At 38.6% G+C, this 23,110-nt stretch overlaps 1 protein-coding gene across 1 annotated transcript in view; it reads left to right on the plus strand.

The window, feature by feature from the left end:
• Positions 1-1,128: 1,128 nt before the first annotated feature.
• Positions 1,129-23,110, plus strand: part of wasf3 (WAS protein family member 3) — a 24,239-nt gene continuing 2,257 nt past the window's right edge. Inside the window, exons 1-7 of the mRNA XM_015401926.1 lie at positions 1,129-1,240; positions 12,217-12,374; positions 16,608-16,742; positions 16,920-17,073; positions 18,929-19,046; positions 19,271-19,728; positions 21,549-21,865. Coding sequence (XP_015257412.1) covers positions 12,242-12,374; positions 16,608-16,742; positions 16,920-17,073; positions 18,929-19,046; positions 19,271-19,728; positions 21,549-21,865 — 1,315 coding nt within the window. The 5' untranslated portion in view covers positions 1,129-1,240; positions 12,217-12,241. The remainder of the gene's footprint in view (positions 1,241-12,216; positions 12,375-16,607; positions 16,743-16,919; positions 17,074-18,928; positions 19,047-19,270; positions 19,729-21,548; positions 21,866-23,110) is intronic.

A 23,110-nucleotide genomic window follows, 5' to 3' on the forward strand; every position in this document is an offset into this window, starting at 1 on the left:
CTTTCTATCTTTGATTTGTCCCACCTGTTGGTTATCTATGTTAGTAGTACTGCCAAACAATAAAACATGAAAAAGGAGCCAGAAAATTTTATTTTCATGGATATATCTAGATGGATTTAATAATAATTCTGTTCTGTACAGTGATGAAACGTATTTCTTTTCTTGATCGCCAGTTTTTTCCTTCTCTATATTTTCTGGTGGAAATATATTTTGCGGACTATTTTCAACTAAACACACACACAGACTAGATAAATAATCCGGATCAGGTTCTACTAAACCATGTTCTGGAAGATGCGGGCACAGCTATTTTTTAACAATTTTTTGTCATACAATATCCAGCTTCCTATATCGGTGTCATGTAATGATTTAGAAAATTCACTTCAACCAGATCATACAGACTGATTGATTCAGAGTTTTCTATCCAAGGAAAAACACGCTGATCGCATCAAATCTTTAAATCAAAGGCAATCCCTCACACCAAGCATGCTTGTGGCAACAGTGAAAAGGAATAACCCCCTTTTAACAGGAAGAAACCTCCAGGAGAACCAGGCTTGGTGTGAACGGCCATCTTCTGAGGCCAATTGGGGTTGAAGGAGACAGAAGCAGACATAGAAAAAAAAGCAGATACAAAAGACAACCAGTTCCACCGGCCCTGTCCAGTACAGGTCTAAAAATGTTTAAATATGAATCACAAATTTCAGGGGTAGAATTCACAAATATCTAATAACAGATCACAAATATATGAAAACGAAGCGCAAATTTGCAATGTCCAGCTTCCTCTTCTCAGTGTCCTGTAATGATTTAGAAACACAAAAATCTCTGTAATTTCTGAAGGTAGTTTTAAATAGTTCCTTTTTGAAAAGAGATAAGATGGTAAACATTTGTCATTTACAGCATCTTAGGAGCTGCCGAGCTAGTTGAATGGAAGAAAAAGATCCCTAGAGCAACGCCCAACTATTGCCCCGCCTCTTCCACTCTCAGTATTGCTTTAAAGCTGGGGAGGTTCCCTGTCAATCATTCTCATACAAAGATTCCATTGGTCAGTACAAACGCCGGTCATACATTAAACCTTTTGAATTCGTCTGTGATTGGCTGGAGTGTCTAGTGGGCGTTTCTTCATCCTCAAAGGATTTTCCCCGGAGTGGCCAGACAGGCTGGGGGGACACTCGATGGCAGAGCTAGTAGGAGTAACTAACGGGACATGCGGACGGAGTGATTTCTTCTAATATTTCAAGTTCTGGTGAGGGTCTTATAATACTTTCTACAATCAATAGTGACCCAGTTTATTACAATTATTACATTTATATAGATCTTCGTGCCGATTCTGGTCCAAATTGACCAAAGTAAATGATCGAGACTGGACATAAGCTAGCTAACCAAAGTGGTCAGTTAGAATGGACCCCCGGCAAAGGATAAAATGATACCCCGAAACATTAAATATTATCCCTCTTGTAAGAATATTTTGAAGCTATTAATACAATAATATTTGTTAGGAAGCAAAGTAATAGAAACCAGTGTAAAATAAGATTAGAAATTGTATAAAAGTGGGGAGCGAGAGGGATGAACAGATGTGGGTCAGTCCTTTAGTAACGAGAAGCGACGGTGCGGAACACTGATTGATCATGGTTGCCATCAATTTACGCCTCTCTGTGTGTGTTAGTGTGTTATAAACCCGAGGGGAAGGAAAAGAAGGCGAGTGCCTAAGCTGGAAATTGACATAGCAAATAATAGTGAGACAAAATAGAACAAAATTGCCTAAACTCAAACTTGTAAGGATAGATATATCAAAGTACTATAATCAGGGGCGTAGCCAGATCATTTTTATAAGGGTGGCCAGGCAATAACCAATGTACACTGAAGGGTGCCCGAAAGCGGATCAGCACCAGAACCTTGGGGTCAATCTATACGGATCCAGCAGGAAAATGAACAACCATATTTTCCAAATAAAGACAAACTATACTTTCCTACAGCATTTGCTAACAAAAAGATATTTAGACATCCATCTAGATAAAAGGTATAGTGGATAAAGTTCCTTCTTACCTGTTTACCTACCTTTTATCAATAATCATTCTGCATAAATTGATATTTACAAGTTCTAATATCTACAAAAAATCTTTATTTACTACTTTTTTTTACCATAATAGTTATTTATCTATGATTTAACTGAAGACGGACTTGCATTTTCTCTTTACCCCATATAGCACAAAATCTAGTTCTGAAAAGAGCATGAATTCTGTACTTATCGTCTTTTCTTAGTATATTGCTGTGCATAATTAACCACAGTGTTTTTGAATATTGAGAGCATTACTGTAGTATCACTTGGGAGTATTACTGCTGCCACTGTCAGTATTATGGGGGAAAAAATGGTAGGGGTGGCCAATGATTGGCTCCCCCTTTAGCTCCGCCCCTGACTATAATTAAAACATGAAACATCTTTCATATAACCAAACCAGGATGTGTAAGGTGGAACACATCCAGTACAGTTTCAGTGCAGTTTAAAAGTACAACATGCTTTTTCTTGTGATCTGTTAGATCTAATTTTGAAATAAAATGGCTATTTAAATGTTATAACATGTGCTTGGTATAATGTGCAATTACTATTTGATATCCTGTGCAATAACCTGTTTCTCTATATTTGACACCCAGTGTAATAACTATATATATAAATATCCATCTATATAAATACACATGTAAACACCCAGTGCAATAACCCTGTATAATAATCCTGCTATAAAAAAAAAATATCATACTGTATGTGGACACACATTATATACTGTATATATGTCCCATACACCTTTTTTCTTCCTTTGGCACCTTCTTCTTCTCTTTTGACTATTTTAGCCGATGTAACGGATAAATTTCTCCGCTTTGAGATCCACAAAGTTAATTAATCAATTAATCAACCAGAAGTAATGAAAACAGACTGTTCATATCATGAGATGCAAGTTTGTGCATTTTATATTTGAGCCGGTCTGCTTGCTATGCTTTTTGTTCTTTGATGAGTTTTTTTTTTTTTTTTGATAGGAAAAGCAATTAGTTTACAAAGCTGTAAAGGCTTATATTTCTACCATTACCATGAAAAAAAAAAACTCAGAGTAGTTTAATGGACTAGTGTAAAATGAAATAGCTTATTTAAATCTTTTATCAACCCATTACAAGTGTATCACGTTTGGGTCATGCAGACTTAAAAGCTTTTTAATTAGGCATTGGATGATGACAGTATGAAAACTGAGTGAAAACACAGTGGTTTCAAGTATATAGAAGAATCTGCTTCCAATTGCTTCTATTTCACAGAAAGCCACAATTTATACTGGTGCTGAGTAATGTTGAATATTACAATTATATCCTCTGTAATGTTATTAGTTTTTGTGTTTTATGTGTGCTCAAATAAATAAGAGTTTAGTTTACTTTTTGCTTTTCTTTTCTTTTCTTTATCTAATAACTAAAGTTAATAATTAGGTTATATTTTTAGTTGGGCAGTCTGCATGGGCAGAGCATGCTGTCAGCATAGCAGACATGCTGGCGCTTTTGAAAGCATATTTTTTTAAAAATATTGATAAACCTTATGTTTTTACCGTTTTAAACAAAAAATATCGCTCAAGTCTTCATTATATTGATTCATGTTTTTATTTCTAGGTAGAGTTTTAGTAAGTCAATATTAGCTGTCACTATTTTATCTGAACAACCTTAATTTGGAAGAGGTAGAGAGTCGCAAGTATCAGCTAGAATGGTGATACTTCTGAAGCAGATTTAACTCCTAAAGTATGGAGGGTTAAAGGAAAAAAACCTTAAATTAATAGGTGTAAATGCATAATGAAAAAGAGTACTTGTATCATGAAATAATTCAATGTAAGATTAAACAAATAAATGTGCCAATAAATGTAACATTAAATAAATAAATATACCATCTATATTTTAATACATCATGTAGTAATTAAATGTACCATTTGATTAGGAAAAATTTATTTTATTATCGTTTATTATGACATTAAATAATAATAGTAGTAAAAAAAATGTTGCAAATATATTTCTTTATTTCACTAATTGCTGTCAGGTTAGCCCATCAAACATAGTGGGCGGAACTAGAGCAACTTCCAAAGGAACTCTTGACTTTTGATTGGCTGCTTTTCTCTGAGAAAGACAGGAGAACTTTGTGGTTTTCTTTTACACTAACCCCACATTTTTGCCTTGTAACAATTATTTTCTAAAACTTGTTGCCATATATTTGCAGCACATTGGGTGAGCATCTCCAGCCTCTATATCACTGGTTTCATCACTTAAAAATGTATCAAAGAACGGGAGTCAGTGTTAGCCTGTGGGCGGAGCTTCGGCTGAAAACAGTGACAGAGCCCGCCCTGCTAACACACAGGAAGCTCTCTCGTAAGCCTATTAGACATATTTCTGACCAAACTAGAGAAATAGAGGCTGGAGTTAGTCATCCAATGTGGTGTAAATAACTGGTGACACATTTTAGAGTTTATTCCCATGTTTTTCAGCGATAATATTTAATTTAGAAAAAAAAAATGACGTTGTTTTGCTTATTGAGTTGCAACCTATCAGACGTCAGGGTTTTAATGACAGTGGACCTAGTCCCACCTTCTTTATTTTAACGAACACAGGACAGTTGTGCTGCCCTATCCCAGAACATGAAATAATATTATCAAATTATGAAATATCTGTGTTGACTTCTTAAAATAAAACCAATTTATTTAACCGAGGTCCATATAATTAATTATATATTAATTAAATGCAGTCTGTATTTATTTCCAGTTTGAAAAGATTAATTACACATTCAAATTATTATTCTATAAGTTATTTTTTTGTTTTATTGTGGCACTCATCACCCTCCACAAATTTTAAAGCTGAGTTCAGGTGACCCTCTATGTCCTAAATTTTTCACCACATTTTTAGAGTGTGTAGAGGAAAGGCAATGTTGCCTTTTATGCTCATTCAGTCAAATATTTTTCCCCCTTTTTGCTCCTAATACTGATGTTCGATTTAATTTGGAAATAAAAATGTATATCTGAGGATGACGTCAAACCTATTTTTTTTACTTTTAAGAACTAGGAATCTGTTATTGTTATTTTGCTACTACTAGCAACACAAATCAAAAGCAATATATTTGGTATCATTTGTTCCTTCAGCCGTGGTTATATGTTTGCTAATGTGGCGTGGAACCATCAGGAATTATTCAGTGTTTGTTAGCATGTAAGTACATATTATTACATGCTAAGTAAGTACTGATAACAACTCTATACAGTCTCACTTTAATAATCCATCCCTTTAAAGGGATAGTGATGGATTTCTGAAAGTGATTGTCGTGTTGAGAGGTTTAAGAAGAAGCTGATTGTAAACTATCTTGACATCTTCATTTGATCTAAACCCTGATTAGTTGTTCTGGAGGTCGGGACTAAGGATAAGCCAGACAGGAGCCAAGAGATTTACTCAAAAAATCTAAATTTATAAACTCCTCAACCAGCAGCACAGACTTCGATAGACTTTTTTCAAGTTTTACATCTTAAAGCTGAGATAGTGTTACCATAATTAGGAGATTTAACATTTAAAAGCGGATTTGTTCATTGAATGCTTTTAACAAAACTCACCTGCTTGTCATTGCTGATTCATTACGCTTTTTTTGATATTACGACCAGTTCTTGTAAAGTTAGGGACATATGATTTGATACAAAAATTCTAATAATTGTTTGACTACCAGCTCTACCAAATAACTTACTTTTAGTTCCTGTTTTTTTAATACTGTAGTTTGTGGAATTAAATATATGTCAAATAAGACCATATATCCTCCTTCAACCCTGCATAGTTTAATATTTAAGTGTTTAAAGGAGATTTTTCCCATTATGCACTGTTTATCCCTCATTATTACTATTATTAGATCAGGTAGATGGTGTTGGACAAGATAAACTCATGGCAGACGGTTTCTTTTTTTTTTTTTTTTAGACATCAGATTTAGGGCAGTGAGATCTGACGTAATTCAGGATGCATTATTTATAACATCAGAACAAGCAAAACAGCCTCCGACACGAGAAGCTGGCTCAGAGCATAAATTGGTAATGGCTCCCCTTTCAGAACTTAATGGAGCTCTCACGTCTGTAGTAGCGAGGCCCGGTTGGTGGATCCGGCCGCAGGGGAAAGCATTTTGCCCAGGATGCAGCCTGAGTTTCACTTCTCTGAAGATCGAATGCAATTTTTTTTTGTCTGCTAATGGGACATTTGAGAGGCTACCTGATGTGATGTTTTGCTAGATGGCTGAGTGTGCATGTTGTGTTTTCTAATTAAAGCGTCCAAACACATGACCCTAAGGAAGAGTTAGGTATTGTAAAAAGAAGAGTGAGAATATGTGTGAAGTTTTAGTTCAGTCTGTAGCTTTCTTTGTTTTGAGAAGAGGGGAGCTGGAGAGGAGGAAGAGGGGTGTATTTGTGTGTGGGGTGGGGGGATTCATGGGAGAGCTAGTGCTGTTGCCGTGTGAACGGAGCTCTATTGTCCCAGGAACCTTTCAGTGGCTTCCCTGAGGTCCTCATACCCCTCCCCCAACTCAGTCCAGCCCCCCGTCCCTGCACAAACACACTCACATATAAATATATTGCCTCTTTCCCACACTGTCCCACCACACACTGTCTCTCTCCCTCACTGTATCTCATCTGTCACAGTCCTATCCCGCTCATTTAAATCACCCTCCTCACTCCCCTCGTGCTTCTCAAGGAAGACCGTGCTCACCCTCCTCCCCTCCTCGGGTTGCTCATTATTTCGCCTCATCAGCGTGATTGTCATGCAAGCCAGACAGTGTGAGCAAAAACATGCAATCTTCTAATTTGCATCACCTCATTTCCAACAGGAAGTGCAGTGTTTCCCTAAGTGTTCCTGCAGAAAGCTTGGAGCTGTGGTTTCTGGACACTTCAGGCATCTTTTTTTGTACCATTTAGTATTCTTTGTGGCGGGGCGTCATGTTGGGGTAATTTTACACTTTGTTTTAGCTTGTTGGCATGATGCTGCCAGATTTCTCCCCATCTGCGGGTAGAACATTTTTCTTGGTTAATTGAAACTCTGGGTAATTACATTACCATGTTAAATATCAGCATGTTTACAACCCATATAGCCTTTTTTTGCTTTGCTTTTTTGTCACACAAATACATTGCAGATTCTTATATGATTTACGTGTCCTGATTACTGCTGGACCAGTTGGATCGCTTTAATAGATCATGTCATAAAACTTAAAAACGGCCAAAAAATCTTAAAAAGCAACAAATTAAACTGATTTTTAAAAAGTAAAATATGGAAAACAAAGTCATTTAAATCTACACAGTTCAACGGTTTTCATACACTTGGTAGTTTTATTTTTATTTTACCGATTAGAAATAATGCTAACATGTTGAACAAATCAGCTATTTTTTTATGTAAATCAATTATTAATGGAATAATTGTCAACTGATATAGTAATCAATTAATAGTTAACTGGAGTATAGAGACTCTAAAACATGCCTTAAGGTGTTAAAGCAATCCACTTAGAGCAGAAATTATATCACAATTGTTAAATTATATAAATATTTAGCATTTAAGAATAAAAAGATGGGCTGCTCAGTGGCGCAGTGGGTAGCACTGAAGAAGGTTACGGGTTTGATTTCCAGCCAGGGGTCTTTCTACATGGAGTTTGCATGTTCTCCATAAGCATGCGTGGGTTCTCTCCAGGTACTCTAGCTTCCCCCCACAGTCACAACAAAAACGTTTTCGCTTGTCAATATTCTCTGTCCAGAACTCCTCAAGTGGAAAAGTTTTAGTTTAACCTAGTTTAATATCATAAAAAAAAAGTTCTTTAAGGAATCTTTGGCTATCTGATTATTAATAGAAAAAAATAATCCACCTATTAATCGATTAGCAAAATAATAGTTAGTTGCAGCCCTAAAATTAATAACCTTTTTTTTTATTGATTTTGCTTCAATATATCTTATCACCTATTATTTAAAAACAAAATTATTGGTCTTATTAAAAGACTTGTTTTCAATCTTCATCTCCCAGAAAATTGATTAGATTTGGGCTCCTCTGTTTGAGTCTGGAAAAGAAAAAAAAAATCCATCCTTTTTTTAACGATTCAGGTAACACAGGGTGAAAAACACTGATTTAAATTAAAAAAAAAAGATTTATAAACACTGAATGCAACAAACTCCGGATGGCAGTCATGCTAGCAGGCCAACATTGTGGTGATACTATGATCATGGTCTGATGTTTAGTTGGTTAAAAACCTGGGAGATGAACCATAATGGCTGAACTCAATCTATGCTGTTGCACAAAGATCTGAAGTCGCAGGTTTAAAAATAGACAGATTTAAATCCAGTTGTTTGCTGAAACAGGCACTGCAATTATAATTTTACTGGCGTTTAATAAGATGATTAGCTTATATTTCCCTTATTAAATTAAATCGTCTTTTGAAAGCACCAGAAATCTGTTCGCAGGAAGCTTTTCAAAGCTCTGCGTTCTCTTTGCAGGACCTCTACTGTACTTTTCAGTTTGCTGCCAAGCGTTCCCGTTTATGATGAGTTATTCTTTGTTTTGTTTTTTTAATTTCATGTGCTAGGCTGCTATTATTAGCCCGCTGCCAGATCTCCTGTGTCGCTGCAACCTGTTTTCCTCTGGTGTTTTATTTTTTTCTCTTCTCTCCATTTTTTTTCAGCAAAGCTGTGTAGTAAAAAAGAAAAAAGAAACAACTTTGGAATTATAACAGAGCCTGAATCCTTTCCTAAAATACTGTGAGAACAGTTTGTTTAGAAAACTTGCCTTCTGGTTGCTTCTCCAGCCATGACTGCATTGTTCTTTCCAAATGTTTTTGGACGGGGAGGTTTGATGTGACACCAGAGAAGGACTAGGAAACAGGAGGAGAAGTTGGGCTTCAAAAACAGGAAGCAGGAAGAGGGACTGATAAGAGGAAAGCTCTGATGCTCTGGGTTCTCTCCTACTTTTAGTCCTTTTAATCACAGAGAGTTGGAGTGTCTGATCCTTTGCCACTGAGGTTGAAGTCAGCCAGTCATGTTCAGAAGTACAGTCGGGGAAAGGAAAGCACAGTTTATTGTTTATAGGAAGCCAAAGAGCTTCAGCATTGCCTTAGGGCGTATTAGCATTTTTTATTTATGTTTTTCCTCTTTGGTGCTTAGCAGAATCTGCGGCTGTGTCAATTTTCCAGCTGGGCCTATGACAAGCTGGCCTGGGATTAGCTGGCATGTTGTATCCTCCCTTCACTAATGCTTTAATCTTTCCTCTGGTCGCCAGGAGTCTCCTGGCTTTGCTAGTCGCTCATAACAGCCACACATCACTGGTTTTAACACAACGTACAGCACTTTGCTCAAACTTCATCTCAATTCTTCTCCAATATTTCCCAAACACTTGTTTTTGGGAGGATTTTAGGAGATAGGAGATATACTTCCATGAGGAAAATTAAACATGGTCTTTATTTTATTCTTTAAAATAAAAATCCAACACCTCTCTTGCGTAGAACCACCTCCGTCTACTGTAACAGCTGGACGTCTTTGAGGATATGTCTCCAGCAGCGTTGCACACCTAGTGTCTGACACTGCCCTATTCCTCTTTAAGAGATGGCTTTAGTTCAGTTTGATTAGATGGATCCTATCTGTGAACGGCGGTTTTTAAGTCTTTTTACAGATTTATTGGGTCATTTAAACAAAAGACGATGCATTGATCTAGGAGTGCTTTCCATTAAACTTTACCCTTATTTCTAAGGTGATGGCTTTCCAGTTTTCCGCTTGTGGTCACTCTAGTTCTCTATTTTTGGTATTTGTCAGCTATACCCATTGTTACCACGTGGTAACTGATAACAACGACAAAAACACTGATCTAGTCTCTATTTTGTGCATAAAAACATTGTTAAACATGAATCTTAAAAACACTACAAGGTAAAATGTACATGCATATAAACAAGCTTCTACAGAGAGTTAAAGTAGGGAAGTTTAACTACCGCTGTTACCAGAAGCAGACATTTTTAATGTGGAAATCGGTTAAAGGTGCAGTAGGAGATCTTTTCTGATGCATTTTTGTACCATGTGGCCTAAAGATCTTCCAACAGTTGCATAGCAAGCAGTGAAATAGCAGGTCTGGAAGTGAAACTAAAATAAATGGTCCCCGCTACAGTGTGAAATCAATGAGTAACATCCACCAATCACAAAACACGGCCCGTTGTATACGATTGTTTCATGACATGTCAATCATGGTCGTCTGCATGTCCCTCCCCCCGTGCTCGTAACCTCACTCATGATCGAATCGACACCACAATGCTCGTGCAGGACGCCATGGCTAGAAGCTAGCCACTGTTATGCTACGTTCAAACCTAAAGCAGCAAGAGCAGCAAAAACATGGGTCTGATGCACACTGGGTGGAGCTACCCTATCCTTTCTTTGCCTGTAACAATGGCAGCTATATTTGATATGATAGGTGGGTAGAAAGTAGTTTAAATCAATTTTGAAGTGAGAAAGTCCACCTGAAAACATGGTCTGTGCTGTCAGTTCATCCAGATTACCATCCTGCCTTCAAATATTATTTCTGTTGGAGCCGCTCAGACCCCGTACACCGGCGGTTCGCTGTCAGTAGGAATCCCATTCAACAGCAGCCTCTGGCCCGGTCGCCTCTTCGTGGTTTGCCGCGGCGGTTGGAAGGATGGCACCAGGATAATAAAAGCGAACATGTTTTGTCAGCAGATTTCGGCATTTTAAGTTAATTTAGGCTTTAATAAACTGTTTCAGAGGAGTGATCATAGCGCTCTGCATCATCAGTGCTGTGTCTGTCTCCCTGCCAGCTTCCAGATCAGCGACCGGGCCAGAGGCTGCTCTAGATGTGCTGCTCTAGATGCTCTGCGGGACCTTTTACTGCGCCGTGATGCGCGCCAACCATTGACTTTGCATGTAAACTAGCTGCTTTTGCTGCCTCTGCTGCTTTAGGTGTGGACATAGCATGATGTTGTTGTTGGCTCATGTCACGAGCACTGGGTCTTGGGGCTTGTTTTGTTCTCGATCTCGTAAACATCCGATCACCTCGACAGACAGCATGCGCGTTCATGTGTTTTGAAGGCGTGGTTTAGAGGGGTGGGCTTAAGGGAGAGGCATGGTTGTGTATGTTAAAAAATATGGCTTGCTGGAACCGTTGTTCCAAGATCTGCTACGGCACCTTTAAGACATGTTGCCCTGATATTTCTACTCAAATGTCCGACTTTCTCTGGAGTTCCTGTCGACACTTCCTGTTTGGATGTTTGTTATAGGACTTCCAAGTACAATTGGGACGAGCAGTAGATCTGGGTGAAGAAAAACATCCCCAATGCATGATACCGCCACCGCCATGATTCCCCAGAGAGGTTCACACAGAGTTTTAGATGAAAGCCAACATTAGGGAGAGAGGAATTCCCATCTAGCTCTCTGTTGTATTGGCCTAAATAAACAGCAGACAAACATTTTTATCTATATGACTTTTTACAGCTTTATCTTCCAATGGAGATGAGATGGATTTAATGTTTTGTCTTTCTTATCAGTTTTCAACAGATCATTCGAGAGGACTGTTGAAGCTGAAAGTCCAGTCAGTAGATAATTCCTTGAGTTAGCTCCACAATTTATTTATTTATTTTTTTACAAATTAATAATAATTTGCTAAAGAGCAAAATGTGATAAAATAAAAAAAAAACATCTGATCCAGCATGTATAGAGGCTCAAGTCCTGGATTAAGCTTTAATTGGTTCGATTTCCAGCCTAGCAGCTATTTACTGCACATCTTTCCCTTCTTTCTCTGCCCTTTTTCCTGATTAACTATTAAAGAATGAAGGTCATTATTATCATAATATCTTCAAACAGTCTTAGCTCGTCGTGAAAACATTCAGTTCAGTATTTGAAATTTGTCTTAACATCTTTAAAACTGTGAAATAGCTTTGATGAAGATGCGAATGCTTTAAACCCAAAATAAGTTTAGTGTCTCTGGTGTTTCCTGTAAGGGTCAATTGCTCCTTATTGGTTCTAATCTGTGGTGGTAAACTGATCAGCTTCTACAAGCAGTTTTAATGTCACTCTTGGGAAATCTGACTGCTTTCCAATATATAGACTGCAGTATCAATCATTGGAGTCATTAGGAGTTTAATCAGTTCTTTTGTTCAATAACGCCTCTGCAGATTAGATGCTGACCGTCTACATCTGTGTCTCGTTGCTCCTTTTCCTCCCACAGTTTGTCGTTGGCTTGAGGCCTCGCCATGCCGCTGGTAAAGAGGAACATCGATCCGCGTCACCTCTGCCGGGGGGCGCTGCCGGATGGTATCGGCAGCGAGCTGGAGTGTGTGATGAACAACACCTTGTCTGCCATCATCCGTCAGCTCAGCAGCCTGAGTAAGAGACACGCTAACAGACCCTCACAGTGCAGCTGCAGAGGTTTTCATGGCCTGTGAACTTATTCTCATTTTGTCCGACCCTGAGCATGATGATGCTGCCACCACCATGTGCCAACATAGGGAATGTGAATGAGCATCGCTTTCTGTGTTCCTACATGAGACTTTCAATCAAACCAACTGCTGCTAAAATAAATAAAAAAATATATTTTAACTTTTCCATAAATAAAACCAGAAACTGTCTAATGAAAGCAGCTGAATCTGCAGCACCCTCTGGGTTTTACCCCATTAAGCTCAGCGCCATGATGTTTATACACTGTGTATCCTCTTTGTACTGGATCACATGGCTCCATCATTAATCCTAAAGCTGTGATTGATTTGTGTGTCGTCATGGTTACAGTGAGGGAGAGGGTCAGAGGGTTAGCCACAGGCTTACAGCAGCCTTATACTGGACAGAACACCTAATTGTAATAATTTCAGACAACAGCCGCAGAAGGGGCGGATCCATCCAGCGGAGGACATGTGACTGAACTGGTACACTGGAGACTGTGTTGGACTAAAAGCTGTTTACTCTTCGCCAACTGCAAATTTAAGAGTGTTTACAGCATTATCCATCTACCATCTACTCCCTTCAATGGACTGTTAATGTGTTTTTTATTTGCCACTTAGCTACGTTTATTTTCCAGCTCTCATATGAGTTCAATTCAATTCAGTCTATTTATCTAGCGGCAAATCATAACACAAGTCATCTCAGGGCACTTTACAGGGACAGTACTGTCAGATTGGATAACCAATTGTTTGCATACAGTCATCAACTTGCATGACATGCATTTTGTCGCTGACTCTTCAGCAATACCTCACACCAAGCATGCATGTAGTGACAGTAGAAAGTAAAAACTATCTTTTAACAGGAGGAAACTTCCAGCAGAACCAGGCTCAGTGTGAGCGGCCATCTGCCAAGGCCAACAGGGGTTCAAGGAGACAGAAGCAGACAAACAAAAAAAAAGCAGAGATATAAAAGGCAACTGTCAACCAGCTCCGCAGGCGTCTCCACCCAGGACAGACACAGCCAGGCACACAAGCTCCTAGCCAATTCTGATGGTCACAGTAAAAGAAACAGGACTATGCTGGAAAGAGGCCAAGTTCTCTAACTATATCTATATAAACAAATTAATTTCTCCACCGTCAGATCAGGCTGTTAACACTCCACCTCCATCTACCTCTACTCACCCAGCGTCTAAGCAAACATTACTCTGTTTTTATCTAAAAGCTTTATCAAAAAGGAAAGTTTTAAGTCTCGCCTTAAAAGTAGACAGGGTGTCTGCCTCACAGACTAAAACTGGTAGGAAAGGAGCCTGATAAGTAAAAGATCTGCCTCCCATTCTACTTCCTGATAGTAAAGAATTACAATAGTCCAGCCTTGAAGTAACAAATGCATGGAGTAGTTTCTCAGCATCACCCTTGGAAAGGATATTTCTAATTTTTGCAATATTTCGCAGATGAAAGAAGGAAATTCTAGAAACATCTTTTCTATGGGATTTAAATGACAGGTCCTGATCAAAAACAACACCAAGATTTTTTACTTTATTATCTGAGATCAAGTTAATCACATCCAAATGAAGTGACTGACTAATCAGCTTCTTTTTCAAAGACTAGCTTCTGTTTTGTCTGCATTCAGGAGCAGAAAGTTAAGAGTCATCCAGATTTTTAAGTCTTCAAGACATGCCTGTAATCTATGTAATGCATTAGCTTCATCTGGATTTATAGACAGATATAGCTGGGCATCATCAGCATAACAGTGAAAATTAATCCCATGCTGTCTAATAATTCTACCGATACGGAGCATATATATAGTAGAGAGAATTGGTCCGAGCACTGATCCCTGTGGTACTCCACAGGTAACCCTTGAGCATGTTGAAGATTTGTCATTAACCTGAACAAACTTAAATCGATCAGATAGATAAGATTTAATCCAGTCTAGTGCTGTTCCTTTAATTCCTACAAGATATTAAAAGTCTTTCTAGAATACTATTATGATCAATTGTATCAAATGCAGCCCTGAGATCTAATAGGGCAAGTACAGATACAAGTTCATTATCTGAGGCCATGAAAATATCATTAGCAACCTTCAACAGAGCTGTTTTAGTGCTATTATGAGCTCTAAAGCCGGACTGAAACTTAAAAAGTGGTTGCACACTTGTTTGACAACTATTTCCTCAATAATTTTAGATAAGAAAGGAAGATTGGATATAGGTCTATAATTGACCAAGTCATCTGGGTTAAGAGATGTTTTTTAAGTAAAAGTTTAATTACAGCAACCTTAAAAGCCTTTGGTACATAACCCTGTAACAGGGATAGATTAATCACATTTAAAATGGAGGAGGAGATCAAAGGGAAACTGAAAGTTCAACTGGATCAAAGCAGTCTAAACCTGGTTCAGATTCTATGGCTACCTCAGATGCTGCCTCACCTTCCAGAGATAAACCAATTATAGTTAAAGAGGTGCCAATGATCTTATTTTTTTTAATAGAATCAGCCTTATTTATAAAGAATCCCATAAAATCATTATTGCTGAGAACAGGGGGGATGGACAGCTCAGCAGAGCAATTGCTCTGGGTGAGTTTGCTGTTTTGAAAGTTATTCCCTGAACTTTAGAGGGATAAAACAAAATCAATCCTATCCGCTTTTTTGGCCCCCGCCATATTGATTCTGTCTGCATCTTATTGTGTCAAGTTCCTGCTATGGGAGTTGGCCTTTTGACAACAGCTGTGTGGGTTAAATATAAATGCTTTCAAGGGCCTGACAGAGGAAATCGACATACCATGTACGGCGTGGATGTTTTTGTGCACATGGGTGTGTAGCCGGACCATAAAGTTAATATGCTCGGCTTGAATGATTTGGGATTCTTCCTTCCTCCAAATGTTTTTTTTTTCCTGCAGCCCATCCTGTCAGCAGGCCGGACAGAAATAGCCCTGTGTTTCCCATTCTGTACAGGACGTCAGACATAATGCTCTGCTCTGAAATAGTCACTAAACTTTTAACAAAACCTCTTCCGTTTGGTTTTAATCAGTGCAAAGCAACCTTCTCTATTTTTAGGACAGGATAGTTTTCTAAAGCTGTTGCATGCTGTTTTTTTTTCCCACATAGCAACAGTTTCTCTCCGTTGTTTACAGGAATATTTGTGAATTGTAAGAGGAAGCTTTTGCCAAGATTAAAAATGTCAACCTGTTCTCTTTAGGAAGCTTTGTGGCAGAATAACCTATTCATATCACTGTTTTCCTGCCTTTGTTCATTAGTGTGTCAATATTGTCAACTCTCTACATGATTATGTAAAGGGGGGAAAGGAATAAAAAGACTGGGCCTTGCGCATATATATTCATGCCAAACTTTTTCACTGTTTGTCGTGTGAAAGTCATTAACTTCACTCTGCTTCTTTAGTGCTTAATACGATGGATCAACACAAACTATGTTATAGTTGTGGAAACAAGATGAAGAAGACGGTTTTCAAACATAATAAAAACAATGGGAAGCATTTCTAAATGCTTTACTCTAACACCTTTCAATAAGGAGATTCAGTTGCCTTCAGCGGTCAAATCTAGCACTGATGGAAGAGCGGCAACCGAAAAAGTTACGAGACACTAAGCAGACTACTGGTCGGGTGAGACCAAAGCTGAACTTTTTGGCTGATGTAGAAAACTGATGTCACACATGGTGGTGGCAGCATCATGATGTGGGGGACAGGAAGGCTGGAGGGATGGAGGTAAAATTCAAAGATGTTATACATCCAATGTAACAGAGCTTGAGCTGTTTTATGGAAATGTTTTACTAATCTATGAAAAAGAAAATAAAAAGGGTTTTAGGAGTGGGGCTTTAATTAGTTAGGTATAAAGAGGTTTTAGCTCAAAGGTAGGCTCTCTTGAGATTTAAAAAGCTTTAGAACAATAATGTGACTCTCAACTAAGGCTTCTTCTTTTAGTCACTTGCTACTAATATAAGTTCAGACTGGCTGATTCATATTTGGCTTGGGTTAAATTATTCATGAGTTTGTTTCTTTATAGAGTCGTATAAGTTACAGTTCCCAGAACAGACCTTTCAACTCTTGTTTCGCTCGGTATCACATTATCGCTGTATTGATCGGACTTCAGAGTCTGCTTGGAATAAAGACTAAAGCCTCCTCTCTGATTCAGTTTCCCCAATCTCTCTTCTTTTCTTTGTTTGCTCCTGTTTTCTCCAGGTAAACATGCAGAGGACATATTTGGCGAGCTCTTTAACGAGGCCAACAATTTCTACCTGCGTGCCAACTCTTTACAGGACCGTATCGACCGGCTCGCTGTCAAAGTCACACAGCTGGACTCCACCGTGGAGGAAGGTGGGTAGAAGGGTAGACTACACTGAGAGCCACCATCTGTCACCAAAGTAATGTCAGTCATGTTTCTTTTTAAGCTATTTCTACCACCATATGAAACCCCCATTTTAAAATAATCCGGGATTGCAACAATTTCTCCTTTTATTTTATTTTTTTACCTCTTTATCTTTGTGCTCTCAGTTTCTTTGCAAGATATCAACATGAGGAAGGCCTTTAAGAGCTCCACTAGACAGGACCAGCAGGTGGTGTCCAAGAGCAGCGTGCCTAACCCTGTCAAAGAGATGTACAACCTGAGCGACAAGCCTCCACCGCTCACCATCCTCACACCTTACAGGTCAGGCTTACCCTCCTTTAGCTCAGCAAATGCTCAAACATCCATCCAGCTCCTTACACAAAAAAACAACAACAAAACACAAGATGTTTCCTGAAATGTATTTGATTTGTAGCAGCCTTTAATATCTTCTGCAGCTCTAAATTACACGCTGTCAATATTTACAAGCTGTCGATTCAATTCGATCCTAGATCCACATAATAAAACAAAGAACATATTGACAAAAGCGGTCACGTTTCTCATGACATTTAGATGAAATCTGCTTGATTGATTTTATTTTCTTCATTATTAGAAAAGACTTCATCACTGTATCACATCCATAGAGAACAGAATCAATTATGTATTAAAACAACTTAACTTGAATTAATGCATATTGTACAAGTTAAAAAATATCTGGGATTTAAAGAATAGAAGTTCTCTAGTTATTTATCGACATATTTCTCCACCAGTGCTGTAATATTAAAAACAATAGAAATGAGAGATTTCTTCTTTCATTTAAAACTGGTTGTAATTTCCTTTAAATTATTCTTCAGTTTAGACTCAGCTATTGTTATAGATCCTACTGATAAAAATATTTACCCTAATTATATGGAAATATAAGCGAGGTATACTACATATATAGATATCGATATGATAGATATGCGCAATCTTAACCTACATCCAATGTCCTCATTATCATAATCTTCATTCTGCGATGTGGATGTACTGTTCTGTTTAAATAACACATTTTTTAGTAATTAATTCAAGTCACCGTTCCAGGGTGAAATGTTTATACAGCTTAGTGCTACAACGTTTTAATTGGTATTAAAATGTCTTAAATCAGTCTTTCATAGGTCTTAATATTGTTACTACATCATAGATAGGATTTTATTTTTGTAATCCATATCAAACATTAAAATAATTGACAATATATTTCTTACATTCAGCGAACCGCACACTGTCACCATTATTGGTCCTGATAGAAGCAATAAAAACAATATTGTGGCCGGAGCTTGGGGAGATGTGCCAGTAACTTTTTATCTGGACAACATGGGGAAGCTTAAATTCAATGAAAAATATGTTATCCATCCAAGAGTTTTCTAAATGGCTAAAAGCACTACCAGGGAATGTAGATGAACTACGATTGGAATCAAGGCATTGGAGACACGTGTGCGAAGCATGAAACTCAAAGCATCAAAAATCAAATTATGGAAAAGCAGCAGGTATTTCTCTGTTCTGTTCCACCCTTGTCTCTGCAACGCCTCCACAGCATCTCTCACATCACCAACAGTGCCAGTAGAACCAAATCTCAGGATAATGTTTGCCGGTACGCCGGCAATGAAAGTAGAGGGTTTGAGAAGGGAACAAAAAACGTTATTCAGTGAATTCAGTTCAGTAGTTGGTAAAAATATCTGTTATTTTTGTGTTTTTAGCTTTCTTCCTATATAGAAAGTTTTTCAAAATTTGAAACATAGCTACTTGGCCAGAAAGTAATGATTTATGTCAAAATAAACATTTTTGGTAAAATTGTCGCTACCATGTTTTCCTTGTGTTTATTGTAAAGTTGGTCTTAAAGTTTTATTTTAAGTTGCAATAAAAAGTCTTGAATTTAACTTGTCTTATGCTGTAGGAACCCTGTATGATTTCAGAAGCTTTTTGACGGCTATGAAAAGTGTACCGTATGTCTGCCGCTTGCTGAGGAACGTTGAGCCAAATATTAGTAATGATGTGTTATAATATATTTAACTATATGCGTAGCTCTGTGCTTGTTGTGCTTAGAGGAAATACTAAATAAACTGTAGGTTTAGTAAGGTTAACACAAAAGTGACACAGAGATATCTGTATGTTAGGATAACCCTCTTCGTGTTTGTTTGTTTAGAGATGATCACAAGGAAGCCCTGAAGTTTTACACCGACCCCTCCTACTTTTTTGACTTGTGGAAAGAAAAGATGCTGCAGGACACTGAGGACAAAAGGAAAGAGAAGAGGAAGCAGAAGGTAATAAAGCTGGCCAATTTGATTTCCCTCAGTAATGGATTATGGGTTGTTTATGAGATTGTAATTGCCTGCCATCAACAACTTTATCTCAAGCAAGAGGCGTTTCTTAAAAAACAATTAAGAAAGAAGCACAGAAACCATCACTTTAGCATTTCCTTCACAGTTTATTGTGTAAGTAGGGTCTGCGGAGGTCCACATCACCTTTTTCTTTTACTTTGCTTTAGGAGCAGAGGCGTTGTGTGGATGGGACACTGCAGAGGGAAGTTAAAAAGGTCCGCAAGGCACGGAACCGCCGACAGGAGTGGAACATGATGGCTCTGGATAAGGAGCTGAGGCCGGACCACCGACACACCATTCACAGGGACAGAGCAGCCTCCTCTGAAGGATCCATGTCACCAGAAAACAGGGGTCACAGTGCAGATCCACATCACTACCCAAACAGTATGAACCATGCCGGCCACGCCCACACCTACTCTGGCCCTCCGCCCAGCATCCTGGCCGCCCAGATGGCCGCAGGACACGCCCCACGTGGAGGAGGGGATCATGACAGCAGAGGTAGGAGCATGATGGCGTACCAGGGTGGGACACTGGGTCGTTCTCACCACCACCAAGCTCCTCTGCCTCCTCCGCCTGCTGAGGCCATGAATGGTGGATCTATGTCTCTGCCACCGATGGACTACAGGTAGATCAAAGCTTCACTGAATTCCAAGCTTGTCTTTATTTATGTTGGCAAATACTCACTGAGAAGCATACGTTGAATATTTAGTTGATAAAAAACATTGAGGTTTAAATGATAAATGGTTTAAATGATTCGTTTTGCTTTTTGCATCTTGATTATTGCAGACCAACCAGAACAACCAAGACCTAAACAAGGAGCATTTATCATAGGAGCAGCTGGGGTGGAAAAATCTTTTACAGGAAAACGATTTCAGTACTCCAAAAAATCTGACATTTATCTTGACATAACGAGAAGAGATTCAAAGTTCTTAAAAAGTCACATAAGTCTAATGGGTCATGTCGGCTTTCAGCAAACAGATATAAGAAGATGGCGTGGTCAGATGATAAGAAATTGAAACCTTTCAGACTTACCCACGTGTGCTTAAAAAAAAAAAAAAAAATGATAGGGCACTCCTCCATAAGCACAGCATCCCGCAGTGGTGGAAGCATCATGCTGTGGGGGGAGCTTCTCTTCAGCATAGACAACCACCCTATGATGGGATGGTTAAGATGGAGGCATTAACGTGTTAGAACGGCCTAGTCAAAGCACAGACAAATGTGGTCAACGTTTTTTGTAAATGAAGGCACACTGCGAAAAATTGAAATCTAATTATGTTTATTCTAATTAAATTAAGTGCATTTTCTCTTTAATTGCCGAGGCAAGTGAGGTAATTTGCCAATGAAACAAGACAATTTAGATTTAAAATGAGAAAAAACAATTGCATTGTCTTATTTCAAGTCCATATTTTCGAATTATTTTATTTTAAGAGTTAAAATACTCCTTCCATTGGCAAATCATCTAATTTACCTACAGAAATTAAGAGTAAATAATACACTTAATTTAAGACATTTGCAGTGCAAGGAAGAATGGGCCAATCTCTGGATGCAATAAAGACCTGCAGCTATAATCAGAACAAAAAAATGTTTTTCATAAAATATTGACTTAACATATTCCTCTTTTCTTATTTACATGACCAAAAACCAAAGCATCATTATGGTCTCACATTGTGTTGGTCGGTTATATAAAATCCCAGTAAAATAGTCTCAGGTTTGTTGCTGTGATGAGAAAAAATAAGGAACATTCAAGGCATGTAATACTTTTCCAAACTATGGTACATCTGGTTTATAATCAGAAATCTATAAATCTGCTGTCAGGTTAAGAAACTTTCTTTCTGACTGTTTCAGTGTTCCCTTTCATCATAACCCAGATGAAGCTTAAAATATCAGGCAAATAATCTGCTATAGATGAATCTCAGCTCATATTTATGTATTAAAACAAACTCAAACTAACAGGAGAAATACATCTAATAATTCAGTAGCAGCTCTATTATCTTCTGTCAGGTTAAGTCTTTGACAAAACAATCCCACCACATTGATTAGTTTTTTCAGCTGCTCCTCCGGGGTTGATATTAAAACCTGATGATGTTTTTACTGTGTATGTGTTTTAAAAGCTCATCACCTTTAAAAGGATTCACCTCCTTTCATTATCCTGCCTGAGCAATTAGGCTTTAATGGCAGAACAAATGAGAAACAGGGGACAGCATTGTCTAATCCCTGGACACTTTTCAGATTAATTTAGAGAATCCAGCTTACAAAGACGTGACCTATTTTATGTTGCACGTTGTTCTCAGCAGCCAAATGGATTTTCTGTTCCAACGGTATCTGTTCTTTACTGGGACCAAAAGGTGTAAGAGACTCAGCACAGGCCCTAACATGTGATACTTCATGTTGTGTTATTACTGCCACCTAGTGTATTGCTGATGGTTTTCTGCCTATTTTCTACAGCATGGATGGCTATGCCAACACTGGCCCTCCCCCGCCTCCCCCTGCACCCCTCATACCCTCTGCGCAGACGGCCTTCGCCTCACCACCCGGAGGACCCATGTCCCCTGGCCCCATGGCTGTCTCTGGAGGTTACGCTCCTCCTCCGCCACCTGTATCTGGAGCTCAGATGGCTCCGCCTCCTCCCGGTCCACCAGGTCCACCGCCTCCACCCGTTACAGCTGGTGCCTCCCACTCCTACAAGATGTCTTCCACGGCGCAGGCTGAGAACACAGCGGTCAGCGACGCTCGCAGTGACCTGCTAGCTGCTATACGCATGGGTAAGATTTATTTTGCTTCATAGAGGAGAGGAATTAGGAAAATAGTGCAGTGCCATCTCCTGAGCCATCCATCAGGTCTTTTTTTTTTCTTCCTCATTTTTGAAAGTGGTTTTGATAAGGAAAAACTTTTTTTGGATGTTTTTACCCATTTCCATTTCATACTGGCTAATTTTATGCAAGTTTTGTTATTGTCAACCATTTTAGCTCTTAATTTAACTTTGCACAGTTAAAGAAAAGGAACCAAAAGTCAACAGATGAACCATTGTTATACCCTTAATAGAATAGAAATAAATAGAATATAATAGAACAGAACAAAATAGAGTAGTTTTATTATCATTGTACGCTACAAACCATGCTGCGTATACGGCCAAATCAGAAAGCACAGAAAACCAAGACCAGTTCCAAAGGGTAGGGAAAGTGTGATGACTTGGATGACAGGGACTAACTTAGGGATGATTAATAAAACGTTGGTAAAAAAAAATTGTGAACACCGCTTGAATATATTCAAGAGCTCTGCTTGAAAAATCTCAAAACAGTTAAATTTAAAAGTATTTTTAGTCTTTGTAGTCTGGAATATAAGAATAGAAAAACTGAACAAGATGGTAAAATAAGGGTTTAATCCACTTCTTATTCCCATCCATCTGTCCATGCACCCTTCCATCCATCCGCCTTCCATCCATCCATCCATCCATCCATCCATCCATCCATCCATCTGCCATCCAACCATCCAACAACCATCCTTAAAACCATCCATCCATCTTCCATCCATCCATCCAACCATCCGCCTTCCATCCATCCATCCATCTGCCATCTAACCATCCAACAACCATCCTTAAAACCATCCATCTTCCATCCATCCATCCAACCATCCATCCATCCATCCATCCATCCATCCATCAATCAGTCAATCCGCCTTCCATCATCCATCCATCCTTCAATCCGCCTTCCATCATTCATCCATCCTTCAATCTGCCTTCCATCATCCATCCATCCATCAATCCGCCTTCCATCATCCATCCATCCATCAATCCGCCTTCCATCATCCATCCATCCATCCATCCATTAATCCATCCATCCATTCATCCATCCATCCATCTTCAATCCATCCAAATGTCCATCCATCTTCCATCTATCCATCTTCAATCCATCCAAATGTCCATCCATCTTCCATCTATCCATCTTCAATCCATCCAAACGTCCATCCATCTTCCATCCAACCATCCACAATCCATCCAAACGTCCATC

Source organism: Cyprinodon variegatus, unplaced genomic scaffold (assembly GCF_000732505.1).
Source record: "Cyprinodon variegatus isolate N-32 unplaced genomic scaffold, C_variegatus-1.0 Scaffold1273, whole genome shotgun sequence".
In the NCBI taxonomy this organism is placed as follows: Eukaryota; Metazoa; Chordata; class Actinopteri; order Cyprinodontiformes; family Cyprinodontidae; genus Cyprinodon; species Cyprinodon variegatus.